The sequence below is a fragment of the Camarhynchus parvulus genome, chromosome 7 (assembly GCF_901933205.1).
Source record: "Camarhynchus parvulus chromosome 7, STF_HiC, whole genome shotgun sequence".
NCBI lineage: Eukaryota > Metazoa > Chordata > Aves > Passeriformes > Thraupidae > Camarhynchus > Camarhynchus parvulus.
The window spans coordinates 27,256,803-27,278,637 of NC_044577.1; the positions used below are offsets into that span (position 1 = coordinate 27,256,803).

Genomic DNA, 21,835 nt, shown 5'->3' on the forward strand with positions numbered 1-21,835 from the left:
GTGCTGGCTCCTGCAGCTCTGGCTGCTTGGAGATGGTGCCACGAGCACAGCCAGCCCATGTCACTGCTGAGCCTCTCAGCTCAGCGATGCAAGCCAAGGACAGCTGCCTTCTGATCAGGTAGAGAGCCACTGTGTGAAAGCATCTCTTTTAGAAAACCATTTCCTTTCAGACTAAAAATCACTAGTGATGGGGAATGTGAATTTCCATCTAAATTTGACTGGCTTCAGCACGCAACCAGCTCTGGAGCTTACTCAGCCTTTGGCACCCAGCTTGAATAGCTCGTTATAATGAAATTTAGAGACTGACTTTTCTCAATTTCTATCACTTCTTAATCTTTGGGTTTAAGCTGTTGACACATGGAGCTTCCTGAGTCCCTTTGCCATGAAACACATCTTTCAGTTCTGTTGTTTTTCTTACGGGTCTTCTGAACCCCCTCCAGTTTGAACTCATTGTTGATTTGTGGGCCCAGAACTGCAATCAGCACTTCAGAGGTGCCAGGCATAGAGGCCCTCTCCACATCTGCTTACTATTTTAATTTATATATTCAGTGAAGTTCATTTTGACAACTCCATCATTTTCTTTCAAAGCTATATTGCTAGCATTGTTTGGGGGTTTTTTTGCTTCTAATACATTTTAAGCCCCTTATATACTTAAAACATCATTATTACCTCTGCTGACTGTAGGTACTGCTTTGATGTCCATTTGCTTGCTTTATCTATTTTGTACAAATTGTTAGCTTTTGATTTATATTCATTAAAAACAGCTTCACCTTTCTATGTGCTATGCTAATGCAGCTTCCTCTCTTCTAAGGAAACTGAATTAACCTTGTACTGTTCAGCTGTAGAGAGGTTATATTATATCACTGGGCTTTGTAGTTTCAAATTAAACAAAGCATGAAGTAACTTAACTTAAAGGATGTTTTTTCATATTTAAACAAGTAGAAACCTGTTTTTTTGGAAAGAGGATTTGATTCCTTTAGGCAGTTCTGAAAATTTGCCACAATTTTATTTTAAATGTAATGAGGTGACTGTTGTACAACAGGGTGCATCTGTTTCATGCACTACTCTCAAGACATCTTTAGAATTGCCATCTGGTCCTAATACCTTTGTGCAATGAAGTTTTAAGAATCTCTTAAGTTTTACTTTTGACTCACTATCATCTCAAAACAATTCATTTGTTAGAAAAAAGTAGCCCTGTTCAATGGAAACTTCTCCATTTGAATGCAATAAAGACATGTAGGTTATTGTTCCAGTGCTTTGAAACTCTCTTTGAATCCCTTCTGCATCCCATGGGATCTTACAATTATGGAAGATGTTTTCACAGGTATTACTATGTCTGAAAATTTAACAAATTGCTACCACATCATATCAATTTTGTGTCATTCTCACTGTACCTGAAAAATGGGTTTATATTATTTTTTCCTTAGCCTCCTTTTTTTTTTTAAACTCAAAAAATTAGTTCTGAAGGTGATGTGAGCATGTAGTTAAGTTTTTCTATTACCCCATGCTCTATCTTTGTTTTACATCATGTAACAAATGTGTTGTGGCATCATTTAGGAAGTCACATCCACCTCAACCCTGCAGTTCTTCACAGTCCTCAAAGCAGTGTTTCCACAAAATGAAGTTCCAGCCCCTTTCTGTGCCCAAACCAGTGCTGGCTCCTTGGGTTTTTCCTCAAAGTTACCCTGAGAAGGTGCTGTACTTTGAGGCTGTTCCTGCTCTCAGTAAATCCAGTGCATGGAAAACAAGCTGGGTTATATATTTTCCATCACTTCAATTCCCTAAAGATCCAGTAGCTTTCCTTTAAATGCCTCTCTAATTAGAGGAGATTTAATCTGACTCCCTCTCCCCTCAGTGATAATGGCTCTGAGTGAAGCTTGCTTGCTTGATTTCCCTAGTCTGCTGTTCATCAGCCATTTCTCTTGAATTTTTCCCACAGAAACCATATTTCTCATGTACTGGCTCAGTCGAGAACTACTTGGTTTTCAAGGTGAGGAATGTGATGGTGCCTGCTGTGGCTGTACCACATATCCTACCAACTTTACAACATGAATGGTGGAGAAAAACCTTGTAGAAAAGACTGGGTTTGTGTACATTTTTAAATTTGTAGTACAAGGGCAAAGAGAACTTCAGAACTCCTCAGCTGCAGCTGTTTGGGACCTGTGATTTAAGGCAGCCCCTGTGCCCCACCAGGTCAGGGGGAGCAGATGCCACCATGGACTGTATGGGGAGTCCTCCAGAGAGCCAAATTCTGAGCACAGTGCTGAGTGCCTAACTAGAGCTCTATTAAAGCTGTATTGTTTGCTGATTGTGAACAGGGAATAGGCTCAACACATGCTACTGCACGTGCCTGAGATGTCAAGTTCTCTTGTTTTCCTACCAGGTGATGCAACTGTGTTTCTGCAGTAGGAAATGGAGTTATCTTGAGATGTGCGGGAATGATTAAAGGTTTTCAGTGCCAGTACTGGGATCCTGTGGAAAGGCTGGATATTTCAGGAGCAGGTTTTTTTCACATTTCTCAAGTCAGGCACAGGAAATTGCTGTTGAGTTCACATCTGCTCTTAACCCTGTTGAGATCAAATTTGACACTGTTGTAAAAATGAAAAAAGAAAATTGTTAAAGCAAAGCCCTGCATCTGTGTTAGAAGGCTCTGCTCCCAGAAGTGCTGCTTTTCAATGCTGCTCAGTTAAAACTCCACTTCTTGTCCTTGCAGGAAGTCTGTGTGCTTACCATAGGATCCAAATTATGAAACTAAAATGAATTTTCCAACTTATTTAGTCCATAGTGACTGAGAAGGGGCGGGACCTTTTGGTTCTTGACACCTTACCCACACCTTCGTATGCCACCGGTTTAATCTCTTTCCACTGCAGCCCATCTGAAAATTCCTTTGTAAGGAGGCTGCACACTTCCTATCCTCATGTACTGTGCTCAGTACATTTCCTTTCCTTGCACTTTCGAATCTAGAAGATAGTGTTAACGCTTAAAATAGACGTGTGATAGTGGGTGTGAAGAGGGAATGGGGAGAACAAGTTTTCCGTCTGTCAAAATGAAGACATCAACCTCTGCTTTTATTTTTTTTGGCATGTGTGCTTTAAATAGAATGACTGGGTTGGGTGACTTCCAAGTGTTTGCTGCATTTGGCAATCCTTCTAAGTTGTAACAGATGAAGTTCTGCTGTTCCATATGATGTGCTCCTTCCCCCTTTTTCAGTGACTCCTTGAAACTCCTTGGGAATTCAGTGTATCATTCACATCTGTTCCGTGGATGGATGTCCAAGGCTAACAAAATGCCTACTGGACTTGGAGGCAGCTCTGCCAAAAGCCATATGGTTGAGTTTTAGTTTTGTGAGCACAGTGCAGTAAAGAAAGGAGGCTGGGCCAAGGGAGAAGTGAAGGGAGGAGGGATGGAGCTTCAGATGGGTAAATGAAGGTATCTTCTGATGATTTGGTATTGGATTTGGTATTTTTGTGTGGAAGAATATGCTTGTTATTTGTGTTCTCATTTTCATGCAGAATGTGGCTCATGAAGAACCTGCTACAGCTTCTCTAGGGGCTTTGAGAGAAGCCTTACTGTCCTGAGATATCTTTTATTGAGGGTTTACAAGATGTTCTTTGGTGAAACCTAAATTTCAAGCTCAAGATCATAAGCAAAAAAGGGAACCTGAAAGGTTTAAGTTTTTAAGAGCCTTTATGTTTTAGTGTAACAGTTGGAAGTGCTTTCCAGAAAAAGTGCAGCATGTAGTTAAGAACAAGTGTTCCTGTTTTAGAGGTGCCTGATTTTTATCCATTTTTTGTTTCTGCAATTCTTTTTAGATGTCGTCACCAGTTCTGATTTATTTGTGTAGAGCAATGTTAACAAGGCAACCGAGGCAGTCCCCCCACAGTACAGGAAATTAACCAAGATTTGTTAAATGCAGGCTTGACCTGCAGGCTCTTCAGTATCAGGCAGACAGACCAGACAAGTGCTAAGAGAGAAAATGGGTCACCAAAGTGGGCTGATGGACGTGGGAGCAGCCTGAAACCCTAGCCTCCTCCTCCTCTTTCTTCTCTTCCTCCTCCTCCTCCTTTTCTTTCATGACCATTTTCTTCCAGGCAAATGCTGAACAACCCAACAAGGTTAATAGTTTGCAAGCTGTAGAACACTGTGCTGTCTCCCACTGAAACACAGCTGCCATCGTGCTGCATAAAGAGTTTGAAGCCATTAAATGGATTTACAGAAGTGCCTCAGTTTCCCAGGAAACATCCCCTTAACTTTCTGGTATTCTTAGCTACTGCACACACTCTCAATGTATTTACACAGGTGTATCACTGCTGTGATTTCACAATCCTATTCTGAAGAAAGAAATGCTCTAAAACTCAAAGCAGTGCATGTAAGCAGTGAAGTTTTATTTTGGTGAAGCTGGAAGGGGTATTCAGCCTTTCCTTTGTGGAGAGCAGTGTTTATGCACAGATACTATTTTTCTTGTCAGCTGAAAAAGTGAGCGGAGCTTTGGAGGGTGGCTGCAAGTCTCCTGAGAGGGCATTTGTTCACTCCTGATTTTAAAGTAACAGATACTTGTTCATCATGTAAAGTACTGGTAAACAACAGTAGCATAAGCTGTAATTGGTGCTTCTGAGCAACTCATTTGGGATTTTTTTTGTTCCTACCCAGAAATAATAGCAAGATGGACTCCTTTGCCAGCATTACACAGGCTTGACTGAAGTGTGTCCATTCCTGTCTTAATGTGCATCTAAGCAAAAAATAGTGTCTTGAGTCTTTGATTGGGATCAGCCTTTTTGCTGGGTTTGAAAAAAAGTAATTTATTACACATATGCAGGTACTTTCCTTTTCAAAGGCTTACTTAGTATAGTAATGATGTTTTGAGAGGAGTTTAGATTATTCATAGACAAAAATTTGTAGACATTGCTTCTGAATTGAGAGCACTCATATCTGAACCTTGAATCAAGAGAGCAGTTCTAATTTCCCTTCCATGACTTCTGAAATGTTTGAGTCAAATCAGTGTGTATTTAAGGAAGGGATTAGCTGGCCTTTTGCTCAGTGCTGCAGTGGTACCAAGAATATCATCCCATCTCCCATACAGAGCTCTGGGGTTCTGTGTGCAGTGTCTGTACAACTCTTCAGGGGTTGCCCAGCTGTGGTGAACAGCAGGAAAGTCTCCAGGAAACCAGCAGCAGTCATCCTAACCTGGGGCTGGACATCTGCTCTCCATCCATGAAAGATGTCTGGCCTATTGGACTTGTTTCTCTTCCCCTCCCTTATATTCCCAATGGCTTGGCTTTAACACAGGCCTTTTCCAAATACTTATAAATGCTCCCAGCAATTTCCTTTCCAACTTCCAGCCTCCTGTTGCCAGCTGTGCTGTCTTTATTCCCATGCCCAAATGTAGCTGGTATGTGTGGCAACAGCAGTAAAAACCTACCTGGCAATACCAGGAGGTACAGAGCAGGGCAAAGGTCTGTCTGTGGCTGGTGCTCTGGAAGTGCCCTTAGGGGACTGGTGATGGAGAAAAGGCCCCTGCACTGTGGTCCCTATTATGGGATGTTGCATAACTGTAAACCTACACCCAAACCCCATGAAGTCACAGGGATCTTAAACATGTGCTTACTTTTGTGTAGCTGACACATGCTTTGTCCTGCTCATTCCAGAGTGGAGAGCTCCTGTTTAGAGCGATTTTTAATTCAAATTTTCCACTGACTCACCTTGTGTCTTAAGTTTGTCCCAGTGTCTTTCCTACAACTAAAGTTTATGATGTCTTTTTCTTCCTGTGTCAAACAGGGTGTCCTCACTGTAAAAATGCCATTCCACATTTCACAACTGCTGCTGAAGTCTTTAAAGAAGATCGCAAGGTAACTTGCCGTTAATTTTTTCTGTAATATTTAAAAATATTTTCCATAATTTGTACTTTATAGGCTTTGCTTATTGATAAGGTAATAGGTTTGTAGATGAAATTGCTGTTACACTAAAGGAAATGTATCTGCATCATAGGGGTTTTATCTTTTATGGTCAAATTGAGTTATACTTCCAACCTGTTCTGTTTTCCCTAATTTGCCGTCTTTTATATTTAAGTCTTTGTGTAAGGGTTACTTTGTATAAAACACAGTTTTATAAATCATATAATCTCCATTCCCCTTCAGCTTTTATCAGATGTTGGGGTGCATGTAGAGAAACCAGAAGTTGTGTGATAGTCCTGAGACCCTCAACCATATAACTAACTAATCCTTGCTTGCATAGCACAAAATACAATATATTTCTGTTAATTGGCTGACTTGAGCCCAGGATGCTCTTCCAGGATCTTGATGCTTCAGCCTTGAAAATGCATTCAATGGTTGAATCACACTGGGTAATTTCCTTGCATCAGCTGAACCACTTTTTCACTGAGCACGTGGAGATCTAGGATTAAAGAAAAACAAAAAGACTTGAGCCCTGGATTTAACCAGATAACTAGCTAGGAACCTGTTTGATATCTTTCAGTATTTCATTCTAATCTCTGAATTCATTCCACCTACACAATTGCTTTATGTTTAGGTGTGGCAAGAAAAAGATTTGGTAATTTAATATGGAAATTGCCCTCTACACCTTCCTCAGGAGGGGAAACAGAGAGGGACATGCTGAGCTCTTCTCCCTGGAATCCAGTGATAGGACATGTGGGAATAATTCAGAGCTGTGCCAGGTTCTGACTGTATAGTAAGAGACACTTCTTCACCAAGAGGGTGAACAGTCCCTGGAACAATCTTCCTTAGAGAGCTGATCAGTGCCCTGAGCCTGTCAGTGTTTAAGGGACATTTGGACAACATCTTAATAACAGGCTTTAACTTTTGGTCAGCTCTGAATGGGTCAGGCAGCTGGAGTAGGTAATCCTTGTAGGTCCCATCCAGCTGAAATAGTTTATCTTATTCTGTGTTCTGAATGAAGAGGTAATTTTGTAACAGTGGTACTCCATAACAGAAGAATTTTTGTAATCTTTTTCTTTTCCTCTCATCTGTTCTGTAACTCACAGAGAATGCATCAGATTGACAAGAAACAAATCATTCTTGTATCACTGACTGCATAAATTAGTCCATCACTTCTGCCCTCTGGCACACAGAAGATTCATAGGCATGCAGCTTTTAGTTCTCCTACTGCTGTAAATTAGTTTGCTCAGATGCCTTTTGGTTACTTCTTTGTTTCCAAGATCTCTGAGAAAGTATCCTTGTTTTCCCACTTTTCTGGTAGTTCCAAATGAAGCCTCTCTTTCCTAAACTCATTAAAATTTCAGTCAGAGGAGCTGAAACAAATGTACCAAACAATGTGAAACTTGCTTATTAGAGCCTCAGGATGTATTAACAAGCAATCAGAATCATGCCACAGTTAGTTGGAGAGGGTGGTGGTGGGAAGTGCAGGCCTGGGAAGCTTTTCCTTCAGAGTGCAGGTTATGAAAGGACTCCAGGAGCAGAGCAGTGATTGACGGTTGCAACTCTTGACTTCAGTTTAAGGCTGAAGTGGGGAGATATAAAATGTAATGAGTTGGAACAGGAGAGCCAGTAGGGAATATTACGGCTGGTACAGTTTTAAAGAGGTGTGTGCAGTTAGGGAGAATGGTGTTATTCCACCCCAATGACTTATGAAAGTGCCAGGGATTGATTATGTTGGGAGCCCCTATTTAATTGTGTACAGCTATAACCTGCCAAGGTGCTTCCTGCTGCCAGTTTGTGCCATGGTGGAAAAGAAAACAAACCTGTTTTAGACTTTAGAAGGGCACATCACTGTTCCCACAAGGAGCACAGTTTTCATATTCCCATGTTTCAAACTGGACTGAGCCTTCAAACTAATTTGTAGTTCTGTGAGGTTTCAAACCAGTAAAATCACTGCTTAAGAGAAAGGAAGTATTTATTCTTTTCAAAAAACAGGGCAAATCAGTGTGTATTTAAGGAAGGGATTAGCTGGCCTTTTGCTCAGTGCTGCAGTGGTACCAAGAATATCATCCCATCTCCCATCACAGAGCTCTGGGGTTCTGGCGCAGTGTCTGTACAACTCTTCAGGGGTTGCCCAGCTGTGGTGAACAGCAGGAAAGTCTCCAGGAAACCAGCAGCAGTCATCCTAACCTGGGGCTGGACATCTGCTCTCCATCCATGAAAGATGTCTGGCCTATTGGACTTGTTTCTCTTCCCCCCCCTTATATTCCCAATGGCTTGGCTTTAACACAGGCCTTTTCCAAATACTTATAAATGCTCCCAGCAATTTCCTTTCCAACTTCCAGCCTCCTGTTGCCAGCTGTGCTGTCTTTATTCCCATGCCCAAATGTAGCTGGTATGTGTGGCAACAGCAGTAAAAACTACCTGGCAATACCAGGAGGTACAGAGCAGGGGCAAAGGTCTGTCTGTGGCTGGTGCTCTGGAAGTGCCCTTAGGGGACTGGTGATGGAGAAAAGGCCCCTGCACTGTGGTCCCTATTATGGGATGTTGCATAACTGTAAACCTACACCCAAACCCCATGAAGTCACAGGGATCTTAAACATGTGCTTACTTTTGTGTAGCTGACACATGCTTTGTCCTGCTCATTCCAGAGTGGAGAGCTCCTGTTTAGAGCGATTTTTTAATTCAAATTTTCCACTGACTCACCTTGTGTCTTAAGTTTGTCCCAGTGTCTTTCCTACAACTAAAGTTTATGATGTCTTTTTCTTCCTGTGTCAAACAGGGTGTCCTCACTGTAAAAATGCCATTCCACATTTCACAACTGCTGCTGAAGTCTTTAAAGAAGATCGCAAGGTAACTTGCCGTTAATTTTTTCTGTAATATTTAAAAATATTTTCCATAATTTGTACTTTATAGGCTTTGCTTATTGATAAGGTAATAGGTTTGTAGATGAAATTGCTGTTACACTAAAGGAAATGTATCTGCATCATAGGGGTTTTATCTTTTATGGTCAAATTGAGTTATACTTCCAACCTGTTCTGTTTTCCCTAATTTGCCGTCTTTTATATTTAAGTCTTTGTGTAAGGGTTACTTTGTATAAAACACAGTTTTATAAATCATATAATCTCCATTCCCCTTCAGCTTTTATCAGATGTTGGGGTGCATGTAGAGAAACCAGAAGTTGTGTGATAGTCCTGAGACCCTCAACCATATAACTAACTAATCCTTGCTTGCATAGCACAAAATACAATATATTTCTGTTAATTGGCTGACTTGAGCCCAGGATGCTCTTCCAGGATCTTGATGCTTCAGCCTTGAAAATGCATTCAATGGTTGAATCACACTGGGTAATTTCCTTGCATCAGCTGAACCACTTTTTCACTGAGCACGTGGAGATCTAGGATTAAAGAAAAAACAAAAAAGACTTGAGCCCCTGGATTTAACCAGATAACTAGCTAGGAACCTGTTTGATATCTTTCAGTATTTCATTCTAATCTCTGAATTCATTCCACCTACACAATTGCTTTATGTTTAGGTGTGGCAAGAAAAAGATTTGGTAATTTAATATGGAAATTGCCCTCTACACCTTCCTCAGGAGGGGAAACAGAGAGGGACATGCTGAGCTCTTCTCCCTGGAATCCAGTGATAGGACATGTGGGAATAATTCAGAGCTGTGCCAGGTTCTGACTGTATAGTAAGAGACACTTCTTCACCAAGAGGGTGAACAGTCCCTGGAACAATCTTCCTTAGAGAGCTGATCAGTGCCCTGAGCCTGTCAGTGTTTAAGGGACATTTGGACAACATCTTAATAACAGGCTTTAACTTTTGGTCAGCTCTGAATGGGTCAGGCAGCTGGAGTAGGTAATCCTTGTAGGTCCCATCCAGCTGAAATAGTTTATCTTATTCTGTGTTCTGAATGAAGAGGTAATTTTGTAACAGTGGTACTCCATAACAGAAGAATTTTTGTAATCTTTTTCTTTTCCTCTCATCTGTTCTGTAACTCACAGAGAATGCATCAGATTGACAAGAAACAAATCATTCTTGTATCACTGACTGCATAAATTAGTCCATCACTTCTGCCCTCTGGCACACAGAAGATTCATAGGCATGCAGCTTTTAGTTCTCCTACTGCTGTAAATTAGTTTGCTCAGATGCCTTTTGGTTACTTCTTTGTTTCCAAGATCTCTGAGAAAGTATCCTTGTTTTCCCACTTTTCTGGTAGTTCCAAATGAAGCCTCTCTTTCCTAAACTCATTAAAATTTCAGTCAGAGGAGCTGAAACAAATGTACCAAACAATGTGAAACTTGCTTATTAGAGCCTCAGGATGTATTAACAAGCAATCAGAATCATGCCACAGTTAGTTGGAGAGGGTGGTGGTGGGAAGTGCAGGCCTGGGAAGCTTTTCCTTCAGAGTGCAGGTTATGAAAGGACTCCAGGAGCAGAGCAGTGATTGACGGTTGCAACTCTTGACTTCAGTTTAAGGCTGAAGTGGGGAGATATAAAATGTAATGAGTTGGAACAGGAGAGCCAGTAGGGAATATTACGGCTGGTACAGTTTTAAAGAGGTGTGTGCAGTTAGGGAGAATGGTGTTATTCCACCCCAATGACTTATGAAAGTGCCAGGGATTGATTATGTTGGGAGCCCCTATTTAATTGTGTACAGCTATAACCTGCCAAGGTGCTTCCTGCTGCCAGTTTGTGCCATGGTGGAAAAGAAAACAAACCTGTTTTAGACTTTAGAAGGGCACATCACTGTTCCCACAAGGAGCACAGTTTTCATATTCCCATGTTTCAAACTGGACTGAGCCTTCAAACTAATTTGTAGTTCTGTGAGGTTTCAAACCAGTAAAATCACTGCTTAAGAGAAAGGAAGTATTTATTCTTTCAAAAACAGGGCAAGATTACTAATTTTCATTTTAAGTAGTAGATTCTTTTCACTACTTCATTTCTATAGTAGTGTCCTTTTTTTTTTCCCCTGGAGAAAGTTTTTCACTTAACAGAGTATTTTTGCATATATCTTCTTCTTAAAAAAAGGGTCTTTTAATTAAACATTTAATCCTGCAGAAGCCAAAGAACAATCAAAAACATTCCAGCCTTGAATTGGTTATAGATGGTATCTTAAAAGGTATCCTTTGGGAGACTTTGAGTCTTTACATTGGAATTTTGAAGATGAGCAGAGCTTGAAGCTGTTAAGTACGTGTCTCTTGGTTTTGGCGCTGAAGCCCCCCTCCCCTGGGGCTGTGTGTAATGCTCTGTACTTTTTCATCATCTGCACTGCTGGAGTTGGAGTTTAAAAATGCACTGCTTGGAACATTGGCCCCAAATGTCAGCTCTCATTGGCCACATCACTGCTGGTGGTTTTAGCCAGAATCCCCAGCCTGCTCGCTGGCCTGGGGCAATCCTGTGGCTGCTGCAAAACACCACTCGGGCTGAGACCCACAAACCAGAGCCTCCAGTCTTCCCATCTTCCTGGAGAAATTCAGGACCAGATCAGTGGAGAGGCTACTCCAGTGGCAGTGAGCATATTGTTTCAGTTATTTAAAAGGAAAAAAAAAGGTGGGGGAAAAAAAGCCATCCAGAGCATTCTTAGCTTGGGGCGCTGTGGCCTTAGCCTGCAGCTGCCAGGGAAAAGCCCATGGCCAGTGCCCCATAGCTCACGTTCTGGCAGTGACCAGTGAACATCAGAAGATGCAAATGTGAGAGCTGTCACTTAGCTGAACAGATTGAAGAGCAGGAAGGCATGTTCAGCAACCGCTCCACAATCTCTCTTGAAAACTAAATCTTTAAAAAATCTGCATTCTGCCTTTTGGCTGATCCCAGAGCTCAGCTTGAAGGAACTGATTTGTGGTGTTCCAGTTTGGATTTGCTGAAGGAAAGCTCTTGACTCTTCAAGGCCTCTCAGTAACAAATCTCTGGCAGTCCTGCAAAGGAGCTGCTTTTTGACCAATCTTCCCTTTTTCACAGGAGATTGTTCCTGTACAAATGCATTGACCCAAATCTGAGCACCACAGCTGGGTTCCAGTGAGTTCCCACAGAAACAGCTGTGGCAGCAGCTGCTGGAAAGGGTGTAGCAAATGGGGTGAGCTGGGTGTTAGTGGGTCAGTCAGCACTGAAACTGGTGGGTCCCCAATGTGTATTGTGAATCACAGTTTAAAATTATTATACCAACCAAATGACTGTACAGAGTTATCCAAATGAGATAATATTTTAGTTTGGCAAGGAATTTGATCCCTGTTTGCTTAAAAAGCATGTGCTGAATTTCTTTTTAATTAGACTCATTAAATATGGTGATGTTAGCACTGTACATCATGTTGTACTAATGGATGTCCCCTTTGCAAATAGGCCTGCTTTGAGAGCAGCTGATGAGCTGCACCTCCCGTAATGATGCCATGCCACACCAGGGCAACTAATAATGAATCTCCCATTTGCAAGGCCTTTCACTTTGAGAGCAGCAGCTGAATTGCAGCAAGCTTTAGCAGACCAGTCCCTAACTGCTGTTAGGATCCAGAACAGGTGATATAAATAGAAATCTGTGGAGTAACCATAGGGAAGAATGCACATCTGTCTTATTTACAGGTGCTTTCAAGATATTTGGCAACAACAGACTTTTTTACTAGTAAACAGGTAATTGTCATCTGAAATTGATTCTACTTTTAAAATGTTGTTTGGAAGCATTTATTTCCATGCTGCAACTTTGTTTTTACTTTTTTTAAGCTTATCAAATATCATTCCTCTCTCAAATCAATATTCAGTTAGCTATTCACTTCAATTTTCATAACAAAAGTCAATATTAGTTCTAGCAGAGATTTATTTTCTTGAATCAATAAACCAGTGTGTGGCAGTACATATTTTAACAGGAGAGCAGCTAGGATTGCAGGGGGTTATTTTTACTGTATCATCATGTGGTCACTGGGAGGCAAACTGTTAAAAAGAAAGCTTGAAGAACAGAAAGGAGTTACCTGGAAGGTCAAGGGATCCCACTTTCAATTTTCTACACATCTGTTTGAACCGTTCAATGTAATTGTGTTTCTTACCTGTAAGATCCCTCTAAAGCAAAAAGTTGTTTCATAAATCTGTTGGAAGGGAACTGTGATTTCTGATGTATGATTAGATTATACTGCCAGTACTTAATTTTCCTTCTAACACTTAGTAACAAAATAAGGCATCCCCCTTCTGTTACAGTTGGGGCACCTGGAGATCAGTGGTCATATTTTTGGCATAGCTCCACTTCTACTGAAGCACCTAAATGAAAAGTTCTGGTTTTTGCAACAGCTCGGCTTTTGTGATCAGTCCTCTTCATCTGAAAAATATGCCGTGCTCTATTTCCTCAGAGCTCTTCAGAGCTGCTCCTACACTGCTCACAGTCTATTGCCATGCTGAGTTAAGTTTGCAACTCTGTAGTTAAGCTCCCAGTTTTTTGGTAGAACGTTGTAGGATTTCTTTTTCAAGTAAAGGTATTTTCCAGTCCCCAATGTTTCCAGACTCATAATAACCTATCCTGACTATGGAGAAATGCATACTTATTTGGTGGGTTACTGTTGTTGTTGTTGTTGTCATTATTATGCATTACTGTACATACTCACCTGATACTATTAATTATTATAGAGTGCATACCAGTCATGAGGAACTACTTCTATAATTAAGAAAGTTGGATATACTCCAAGAAACTTCCTTTAGAGTCCACAGTCTCTCATTGATTATCTCTTCATTTGATAACATTTCTATTCCTGCTATAGCTACTGAACAGGCTGGTGATAGACCTGAACAGCATTGGCTCTGGAGAAAGGACTTGTATATAATGATGTGTTGTCAATATCTAAGGCAGCAGAGCTTTGGGTTATAGAGAATCCATAATCCCGTGGAGTTTTGTGCATGTTGCAGATATAGCATTTACAGCTTTTTCTCCCTGAAATGTTTTTTCAGTGGATTTTCCCCTCTGGTTAGAGGAAAGCTCAAGAAATTAAATTTTAGCCCTAACAATCAAAATCTCCCTAAAATCAGTCTTGCCTTCTGAAAGCTGTTACACTGGATTTTTCCACAATGGACACACACACACACACACACACACACACACACACACACACACACACACACATAAATTTAAGACCAGTGTTAGCAGAGTTTCTTTCTCTCACATATTTTTAGAGGGTTTTTCCCTCCTGATGAGAGGGAATTTGTGAGAAGTGATACCAAGTGTATTGGCTCTTGGACACCTACTACAGATGTCTTATGCTTAATAAGGCTGCAGTTTCTGTTTGAATAAACGTAGTGGGTTTGCAGGTCAGAGCATACAGGTCTTGCTAACCTGTGCTCTCCACTGCACTTCTGTGTAACTTGTTGCTGGTAGTTGAATATGAGGATCAGATTCTCCAGAAGTCTTTAATCACATTTTGAGAGAGGTTTTTTTGGGTTGTTACTTTTCCTGAATCAGTTTCCTTCTTTAGTGAAGCAGAAAAGCTGACTGTTGCTAAGAGAGTTGAGAATGAGGGGAAACTTTCCCTACAGTGTATCACTGCTCACTTGAGCTAGGATTCTGCATCTTTTTACATGCAGCCTTTCAGTAGAGCCATGCAGGAATTCACTCTGATAGGACAGAGTGACAGAGCATTCCTCTGTCAGCAATGGAGCTCAGTATTCACAGTCCATGAAAACACAAACAGAAAGAAGCAAAGAGCATCAGTGCTATTTGCTGAAATTCTTGTGTGTCTCAGAGTTCAGCTGTCTGGAGTTGATGGAATGGAGATGAGAATTGGTCCTCAGTCCAGAAGTGTGTTTTGCTACAAGTGTTTTCCAGCATCACTTTTCTCCTCTCTCAGTGCACTATATTTGATCTTCCGCTGTGAGACAGGCAAGACAATTAGGACTGTGATGCTATGATAATGAGTGCACAGAGATGGTAGCAACCTCTATATTTAGGCTGCCTTAACATTTCCACTCTAAAGTAATCACTCAAGCTCTCCTAAGTACTCTTACTCAGCCACTGTTGGCAGCAGGCATTGAATGCAGCCTCAGATACAGCCTGGGGAATTAGATGTTCCTCTATGAAATTTTGCTCACGTCTCTATGAGTTACAAGGCTTTTGAAAATCGCCGTTCCTCTTCTCCCTCTGGCTGCAAAAATAACCAAACTTGTGTATTCTGAAGAGCTGGGCTCAAAATGGTGGCTGCAGTGGTGGGGCTGTGTGAGAGCTTGCATTAGGAGCCTTGCAGAGGGGACAGGCCATGGGCACATCCCCCAGCTGCTATTCCAGATGTGCTGTTAGACCTGTTGGATTAGACATGGCACTGGGCTCATGTGGCTGCCATGGACAGACTTAGACTGGGATCTTTGTGTGCGCAACTAAGGCACAGATGGGCCAGCTTAAGTTTGCATGTGCTGTAGAGGAGAGCTGTGTCTCAAGGACGCTACCGAGCATTTCTGTCAGAAGCTACCTCTAAAACGTCCATCAGTCATCTGTTCTGAGGCAGCTGGTGAGGATGTTCTGAACAAGGTTAACAGTGGCTTACAGCATTGCATTCCTGCACTGCACCCTCTCCTCACTGGGGGGCTGTTTTCACAAAATCCTTTTGTAAGTTAAATTGGATGCTTTGCTCCAGCCGGTACCAGTTTAGCTATTTCCAGAGGTACAGATAAAGAGAGTAGCTTTTCCTTCTTCCCTCTTCCTTCCAGTGTACTAAAAACTCATTTTGTTAATCTCCAAGACACTGAGAACAGATGGGTCATCAGTCACAACAGTTGAATGTCTCAAACCAGCTACTAAGATCTGGATGAGCACATGCATACTTTCCCCTTTTTCTGGCTGTAATCTCTCCCTGTGTGATATTTAGAACAGTGTAAAAAAAGATTATTTTATTTATTCTTCTAGTTTTTAGGAAATCAGGACTTCTGGTATTCTTTCTGCTTCATGCTGTGTCATGAAATAAAAGTTTGTCTCCATTTTAAGCTTTTCTTTACACAGAAATAGCCAACAGAGCTCTGAATTTTGGCTGGCTGCAGAGGTCAGGAAGGCAGAAATACTTAGATGAAACTCTCCTACAGTTTATTATTCCTAATCTTTCATTTAAATTGGCCCTGAATGTGAGTCTTTGTGTTTACAAAAAGAAAAAAAATAGGATCATACATGTTTTTCACAGCTTTCAAGAGTCCTGGTTCTGTAATAGCCTTATTGTTTAAAATCAGAAACCAGATATTTCAGGTAAGAACACTGTTCACTTTATCTAGTACTTTCCACTTGAAGACAGACCAAGCGAGATCATACTGAGAATTGTCTTGTCAGGCTTTCAAAGCCTAAACAAAACAAGCAAATTAACTGAAGTTGGCTTTGCCAATCTCTTTAATTACTGCTAGGATAATGAGATCAGGTTTTCCCATTTTGACAGTGTCACCATGAAACAGGAGGACTTTGTGGAATATTAAGTGATCTTTTAATTGTGGAAGAACAGTTCAACCGCAACCCTAAAGTCATGCAAGCAAAAGGTATTTTGGTCAGCTGTTTGAAGGAGGCTTGTGGAATGGAAATTTCAAATTAGGATGTGTCTGCTATGAAATTAGCACTTGATAAATTGTAACCCACAAAAAAGTTGCAAGAAGTAATTCCTCTAATTTGTTTGGTTTCTTTACATAGGTTGTACTTCAATGTGCTTGCTGTGAAGGCAGAGCTTATGTGAGCACCTGCATTCAGAGCCCCAACTGCTGCTCACAGGAACAGTCAGGGAGAAATCACAGCACAGGGCTCAGTTGCTTTGAGTAGAAGCCTATGAATTACATTTTGTTTCAGCATCAGAACTGTTAAGGGCAGCCCCTCCTCAATACTTCACAGAATCAGGACTTCAATGTTCCGAGCTGCTGCTCTGGGGCTGTGAGGCTGTGTTTCCTCGCCCTGCCTGTGTGGAAGTAGGCAGGGACTGAGGGTGTTGCTCCACTGTCAATAGGCTGAAAGTGTGGCAGGCTCTCTCCTACTCAGGGTTTGTCTGTGTGACAGTAGCATCTAGAGGTTTAAAAAGGAATTAAAGCCCACTTTGCTAATGGCTGCATATAATGTACAATCCTGGAAAAAGAGAGGAAAGGAAATACAAACCCAGGCTGAGACTGTAAGCAAGGAACCTTTTTCTCTACATGCAGTGCTTGGTAGACGATGCTCTGGCTTCTCACCCATCCCCGTGTGACCTTGGAAGAACTGCATGGAGTTTAGAAAAGCTGTTTGGAGTAGAAATCATTAATCTGTGAATAGGCTGCATTAGTGACCAGCCATGTTTGGTAACTTTTCCAAGCATTAGCAATGCCACAGGAATGAGGTTGGGTTAGGTGGGTCGTTACCATCACCAAAGCCACTGTCACTGTTTATCACTTAAAACCAAAGTGGAGGAAAAATATTGCAGCATGACAGAGCTGTGACCAGTGTGCCTGGATTTGGTTTTATTAATCCAGCCTCTGGATTTCCTGTTTGGAGTCTAATGCAGAGCTCAGTGGGAAGGCTGCAAAGGTGATTTTCTGCTCTGTGAGTTGAACGTGCCACGCACAGGCCAGGTGAAGACTGCTGACTCTGCTCTCCCTCCACAGCTAAGCCCTTACAGAAGCCATTGTGTGTTTGGCAGAAGACTTGGGTCTCTCTCAGTGCTAAGGCTAAGCTGCAGCAGTATCACCATGTAATGGGTTCTTGCTTTGTGCTCTCCTGCCTCAGAGTGATCTCTTGTGTTTCAGATCGCGTACGCTGCAGTAGACTGTGCCAAAGGACAGAATCATGACCTGTGTAAGCAGGAGGGGGTCGATGGCTACCCCACCTTCAACTATTACAACTACGGGAAATTTGTGGAAAAATATACTGGAGATCGAGGGGTAAGTGAAAGCAAGAGTCATCACCTGGTACAGGGAGCGAAGCCTCCTCTGCCTGTCCTGCCTCGCAAATGAAAACTGCAGAGTGAATTTTTACCATGCCTCTGTTGCTGTCTTACATGGATGAATCATAGTGTACCACACCCCTGTACATCTCTGCATTAGGAACACTCTTGGTCTATTTTTAGGAGCATGAGAAGAGGAAAAAGGATTAGATTTGGTAATATGCTTTGTATATTTTATTCTTTAAGCTGAAGTCTGTGAGTGAATTTGGATTGAGTGAAAGGGAAGGGTTTATTGCATGTGCTGCTGGCAGAAATGCCAGAAAATACAGGGTTTAACTCCTGTCAGTTCTGGATCGCATGGACACTGCAAACGTGTTACAGATCCACCAGGCTGCCAAATGGTGACAGACCATTGGTTTTATAGCCAGGACAAAGCTGTCCTTTGGAGACTAGAGGAAAGTAAATATCTCATTTGCCCTGAATCAGATTCACTCCTGGCACTCAGGATGGGAAGACAAATCGTGCCATCTACCCCTGGGCTGAAGTTTCATTCTTTTGTCCTGCTGTGGCCAGCTAATTATATGCTATGAGTGCAAGAAATGGGGGCAGAAATGGCATAATGGCTTCAGTGGTTGTAAAGTGCCTGAAAATAAGGAAGCAATTCAATTATTTGTGAGCCGCCTTTGTCGTAACCTCCTAGAGGGAGGTTACTCCTCAGCAGCCATTGATTGCCTGGGGTCTGAAGAAAAACTTAGGGTCTTTGAGCCATGCAGTGAGTTTGAAAAAGATCTTGCCTGAAAGTTATTGCTGCTGTTAGAGCTCAGAAAATTATATGGAAACATGAATTAAAAAGCCAGGTTCTGAGGTTCTCTGTTAGTCAGGATCTTGGGGAAGTCTTCATGGAGCTTCGCCTCCCAGTTTTCTTCAGCATACTTGGACTCCAGTAATTACCATTTCATGGTGCTGATCCAGCTGTTGTTATGGATACTGTGTTTAGTTCCAATTCTGGATCTTTTCTTAAAAGTACTTTTTACACAAAAGTAAAGATAGGTGCAGTAGCCAACAATTGAAGTAAGATTTCAGCTGCAGTTTTTGCATTTCTAACCCATTCCTAGAGAAACGATATATAAAAGGAAGGATCTGTGGTGGCTGATAAGAAGAATTTATATCCAATACAGAGTGCTCTGAGGCCACAGGAGTTGGGGGATATTTATCCATATGCTGGAAAGGGGGCTAACAAATCCCCTATATGCAGCCGACCCTTTCTTGGGTAAAAATTACCCAAGAGGAACATCCTGGTCTCTCTGCTGATGGCTGCTTTGTTCCCCTTCCACCTCTCTGGGGACCCTACGGTCTTCTGCTTGTGCAGCATTGAATTGGGGTTTGTCATCTCTTATCATGGTAATGCTGGAGGCAGTGCTTAGCACAGAGCCTGTCATGGGGACTGCTGATTGCCAGATGTCTCCAGGTGACAAAGGGCTGAAGCATGTCACTTCATTTATTTTAGTGGAAGAATAATGAATAGTTTTAGAAAAGCTTTTTGTTGTTCAGCCTTCTAAAAGCTTACCAGCCTTGTGGTTTGGGCTGGGTTTATTTTGTTTTGTTGTTCCACAACATTCTTTTAAGTCTTTAACTTCTGTTAGTTGCTCTCTACCTTTGGTATTTTCCCTCTTCATCGCCAGTTTTGAGTGGTATGTTCTGTGATTGTTTAAATGCAAAAATGGTCAGATTGAGTGGGAGCAGTGTCACTTTCCCAGAAAACTTCAGTGTTGGGGTACCAATAGACAGTGTATTCCAACACAGGTGTTCACACCTCCACCTTCCCCATCTGAGCCTTTTGAAATGCCTGCGAGCTGTGTTCACAACTTTCCTTGGAAAAGGAAACTGGTGGCATTCAACAGCCTTTAATCATAAGTTGTTGAAATACAGAGGTTGGCATCTAGACAACCAGGTTTGAAGTTTTTGATAATAATTTTAATAGTAACTTCAGAAAAAAAAGTGATTTCCATCATTGGAATGTTTGGAGAAGGAGAAAAATTGTGATCAAAACTATTAGAGGATGAGTGGCAAATGTGTGTATAGTCTACAAACAATCCAGTAACTGCCTTTAAAATTACTCAAATAGCATACAAAGATAGCTTGAAAATGTCTTTTGAGTATTTTCAACAAAAAGCCATAAATGGCACTTCTAGTGACAGATTTTACCTTGTCCTATGAGTTTTAGGGACTTTTTCTCTGTGTCCCATCTCTTCAAATTTTGACATGTGGGATGTGCATGAATATTTTCCCCTTGCAGTGGAGCAGCACAGGACCAGAGTATGGCAGGATGAGGCAGTGCAGAAGCAGTAACTGCTCCCTGTTTTCTATTCTGCTGTGGGCTACAGAAACAAAACAACTGCTCCTTAGTTTATATTCTGCTGGGATACAGAAGCTCAAAGTCTTCTTGATGCATTGTTTTGCTTTGTTGGTAAAAATATGACCCATATTTTTCTTCCTTCAAAACTAGGAGTCTGGATTCACCACTTTCATGCGAACCCTGAGAGAAAGAGATCATGAAAGAGTAGGAAAGAAGAAGGATGAATTGTAGTTTCTGCCTCAAAAGAAGCTTTCCGCTGCACTGTGAATGGTTCCAGGTCTTTTGCTGATGCACCTGAGACTTCACATATTCTCAAGACAGAGACTTTTTTTTATAAACAGCCATGGCCATTTTGTACAATTTTGAAATAAAGTGAAACCACTTGATTTTTAAAAGGAAAATAAATTAGAATGTTGCCATAATGTTTTAAAGAAAACTTAGCATTTTCTCTCATGTTGGGAGACTATGCCCACTGACACTCCTATGCAATATTTTTGTAGTCTGTAGTGTGTCTGTAGGTGATGTTGTTTGTTAGGGTGAAATTTTTGTTCCGGTATTGCAGTACATGTATAAAACAAAGGGGAGGGGACACAGTTTGGTTTGGGTTTGTTTTGTTATGTTTTGTTTAAATCAGCACAGGAAAATGGAATTTATAAGACACAGATTTATTCAAATGAAGTTTTTCATTCTTGTGAAATAGTTATGTGTTCTTGACTGAGATTTGGGGGGAACAATTTTAAGGTGCTCAGGGATAAATAAGGTATCTGAGTTATGAAGACATTAACATTGACCAGTCTGGATCTGATAATTTCATTTAAATCTCTCTGGTCTTTAAATCAGAACTGTTTACATACCTTTATAAAATGTATTGAGTGAATTAAGCCCCACATTAAAAATCAGCAGAGCATGGGTTCAGTCAGACTAAATTCTCCTTCTTTGGCATCAATACTGTCAATGTATCTGTAAATTTTGGCAGGAATGACTATCTTATAGGGATACATAGTTATTCTTATAGGGTACACAGTTTCCCTTCAAGTTATTATTGGGTCATAGCAAATACATGTTGTAAAGTGTTATGTTCAAATGTTTTGAGAAATGCATAATACTTCTGGTAATGCAGTAATTGTGTGTATTACCTGTTTACATTCCAAAAGTTATCTGCATTTGTAGGAGGGATTTTTCCTTTTTGCTCCTTAAGGAGTTGCACAAACAATCTCTCTCGGACAGTCATCACTGTAAAACCTGTATCAGCAGCAGTTGAAATGTGTTACACTTCTGATGCTTAAACAAAAAAACAGTTGATCTGGAGGTACTTCTGTCTTCACAGGAGGGAGAGGGAGGGGCAGGAAGTTGTGATTCACTTTGAACGAAAAATAAATTTTTAAAAGGACAAATATTTTTATCATTAATCAGCCTTGTTCAGCTTCTTCCCCACTGGGCGAGTGACCACAGCTGGTGGTGGCTTAGGAAGAGTCAGAGCACGTGGGATGAGTTCCAACAGCCCGTGGCCTTGGGAGTGCTGGGCAGCCCTGCAGGTGTGTGAGGGTCCCACTGCAGGTGTGTGCTGGGTGAGGGTCACACTGTGCTGTGTGAGGGTCACGCTGTGTGCTGTGTGAGGGTCACGCTGTGTGCTGTGAGGGTCACACTGTGCTGGGTGAGGGTCAGACTGTGTGCTGTGTGCTGTGTGCTGTGTGAGGGTCACACTGTGTGCTCTGAGGGTCACACTGTGCTGGGTGAGGGTCACGCTGTGT

General features: G+C 41.5%; 1 protein-coding gene across 1 annotated transcript in view; it reads left to right on the forward strand.

The window, feature by feature from the left end:
- PDIA5 (protein disulfide isomerase family A member 5) overlaps positions 1-21,542 on the forward strand; it is a 100,507-nt gene extending 78,965 nt beyond the window's left edge. The window contains exons 15-17 of the mRNA XM_030952378.1: positions 5,776-5,846; positions 17,592-17,726; positions 20,235-21,542. Of these exons, the coding sequence (XP_030808238.1) occupies positions 5,776-5,846; positions 17,592-17,726; positions 20,235-20,315 (287 nt within the window). The 3' untranslated portion in view covers positions 20,316-21,542. The remainder of the gene's footprint in view (positions 1-5,775; positions 5,847-17,591; positions 17,727-20,234) is intronic.
- The last annotated feature ends 293 nt before the right edge of the window (positions 21,543-21,835 follow it).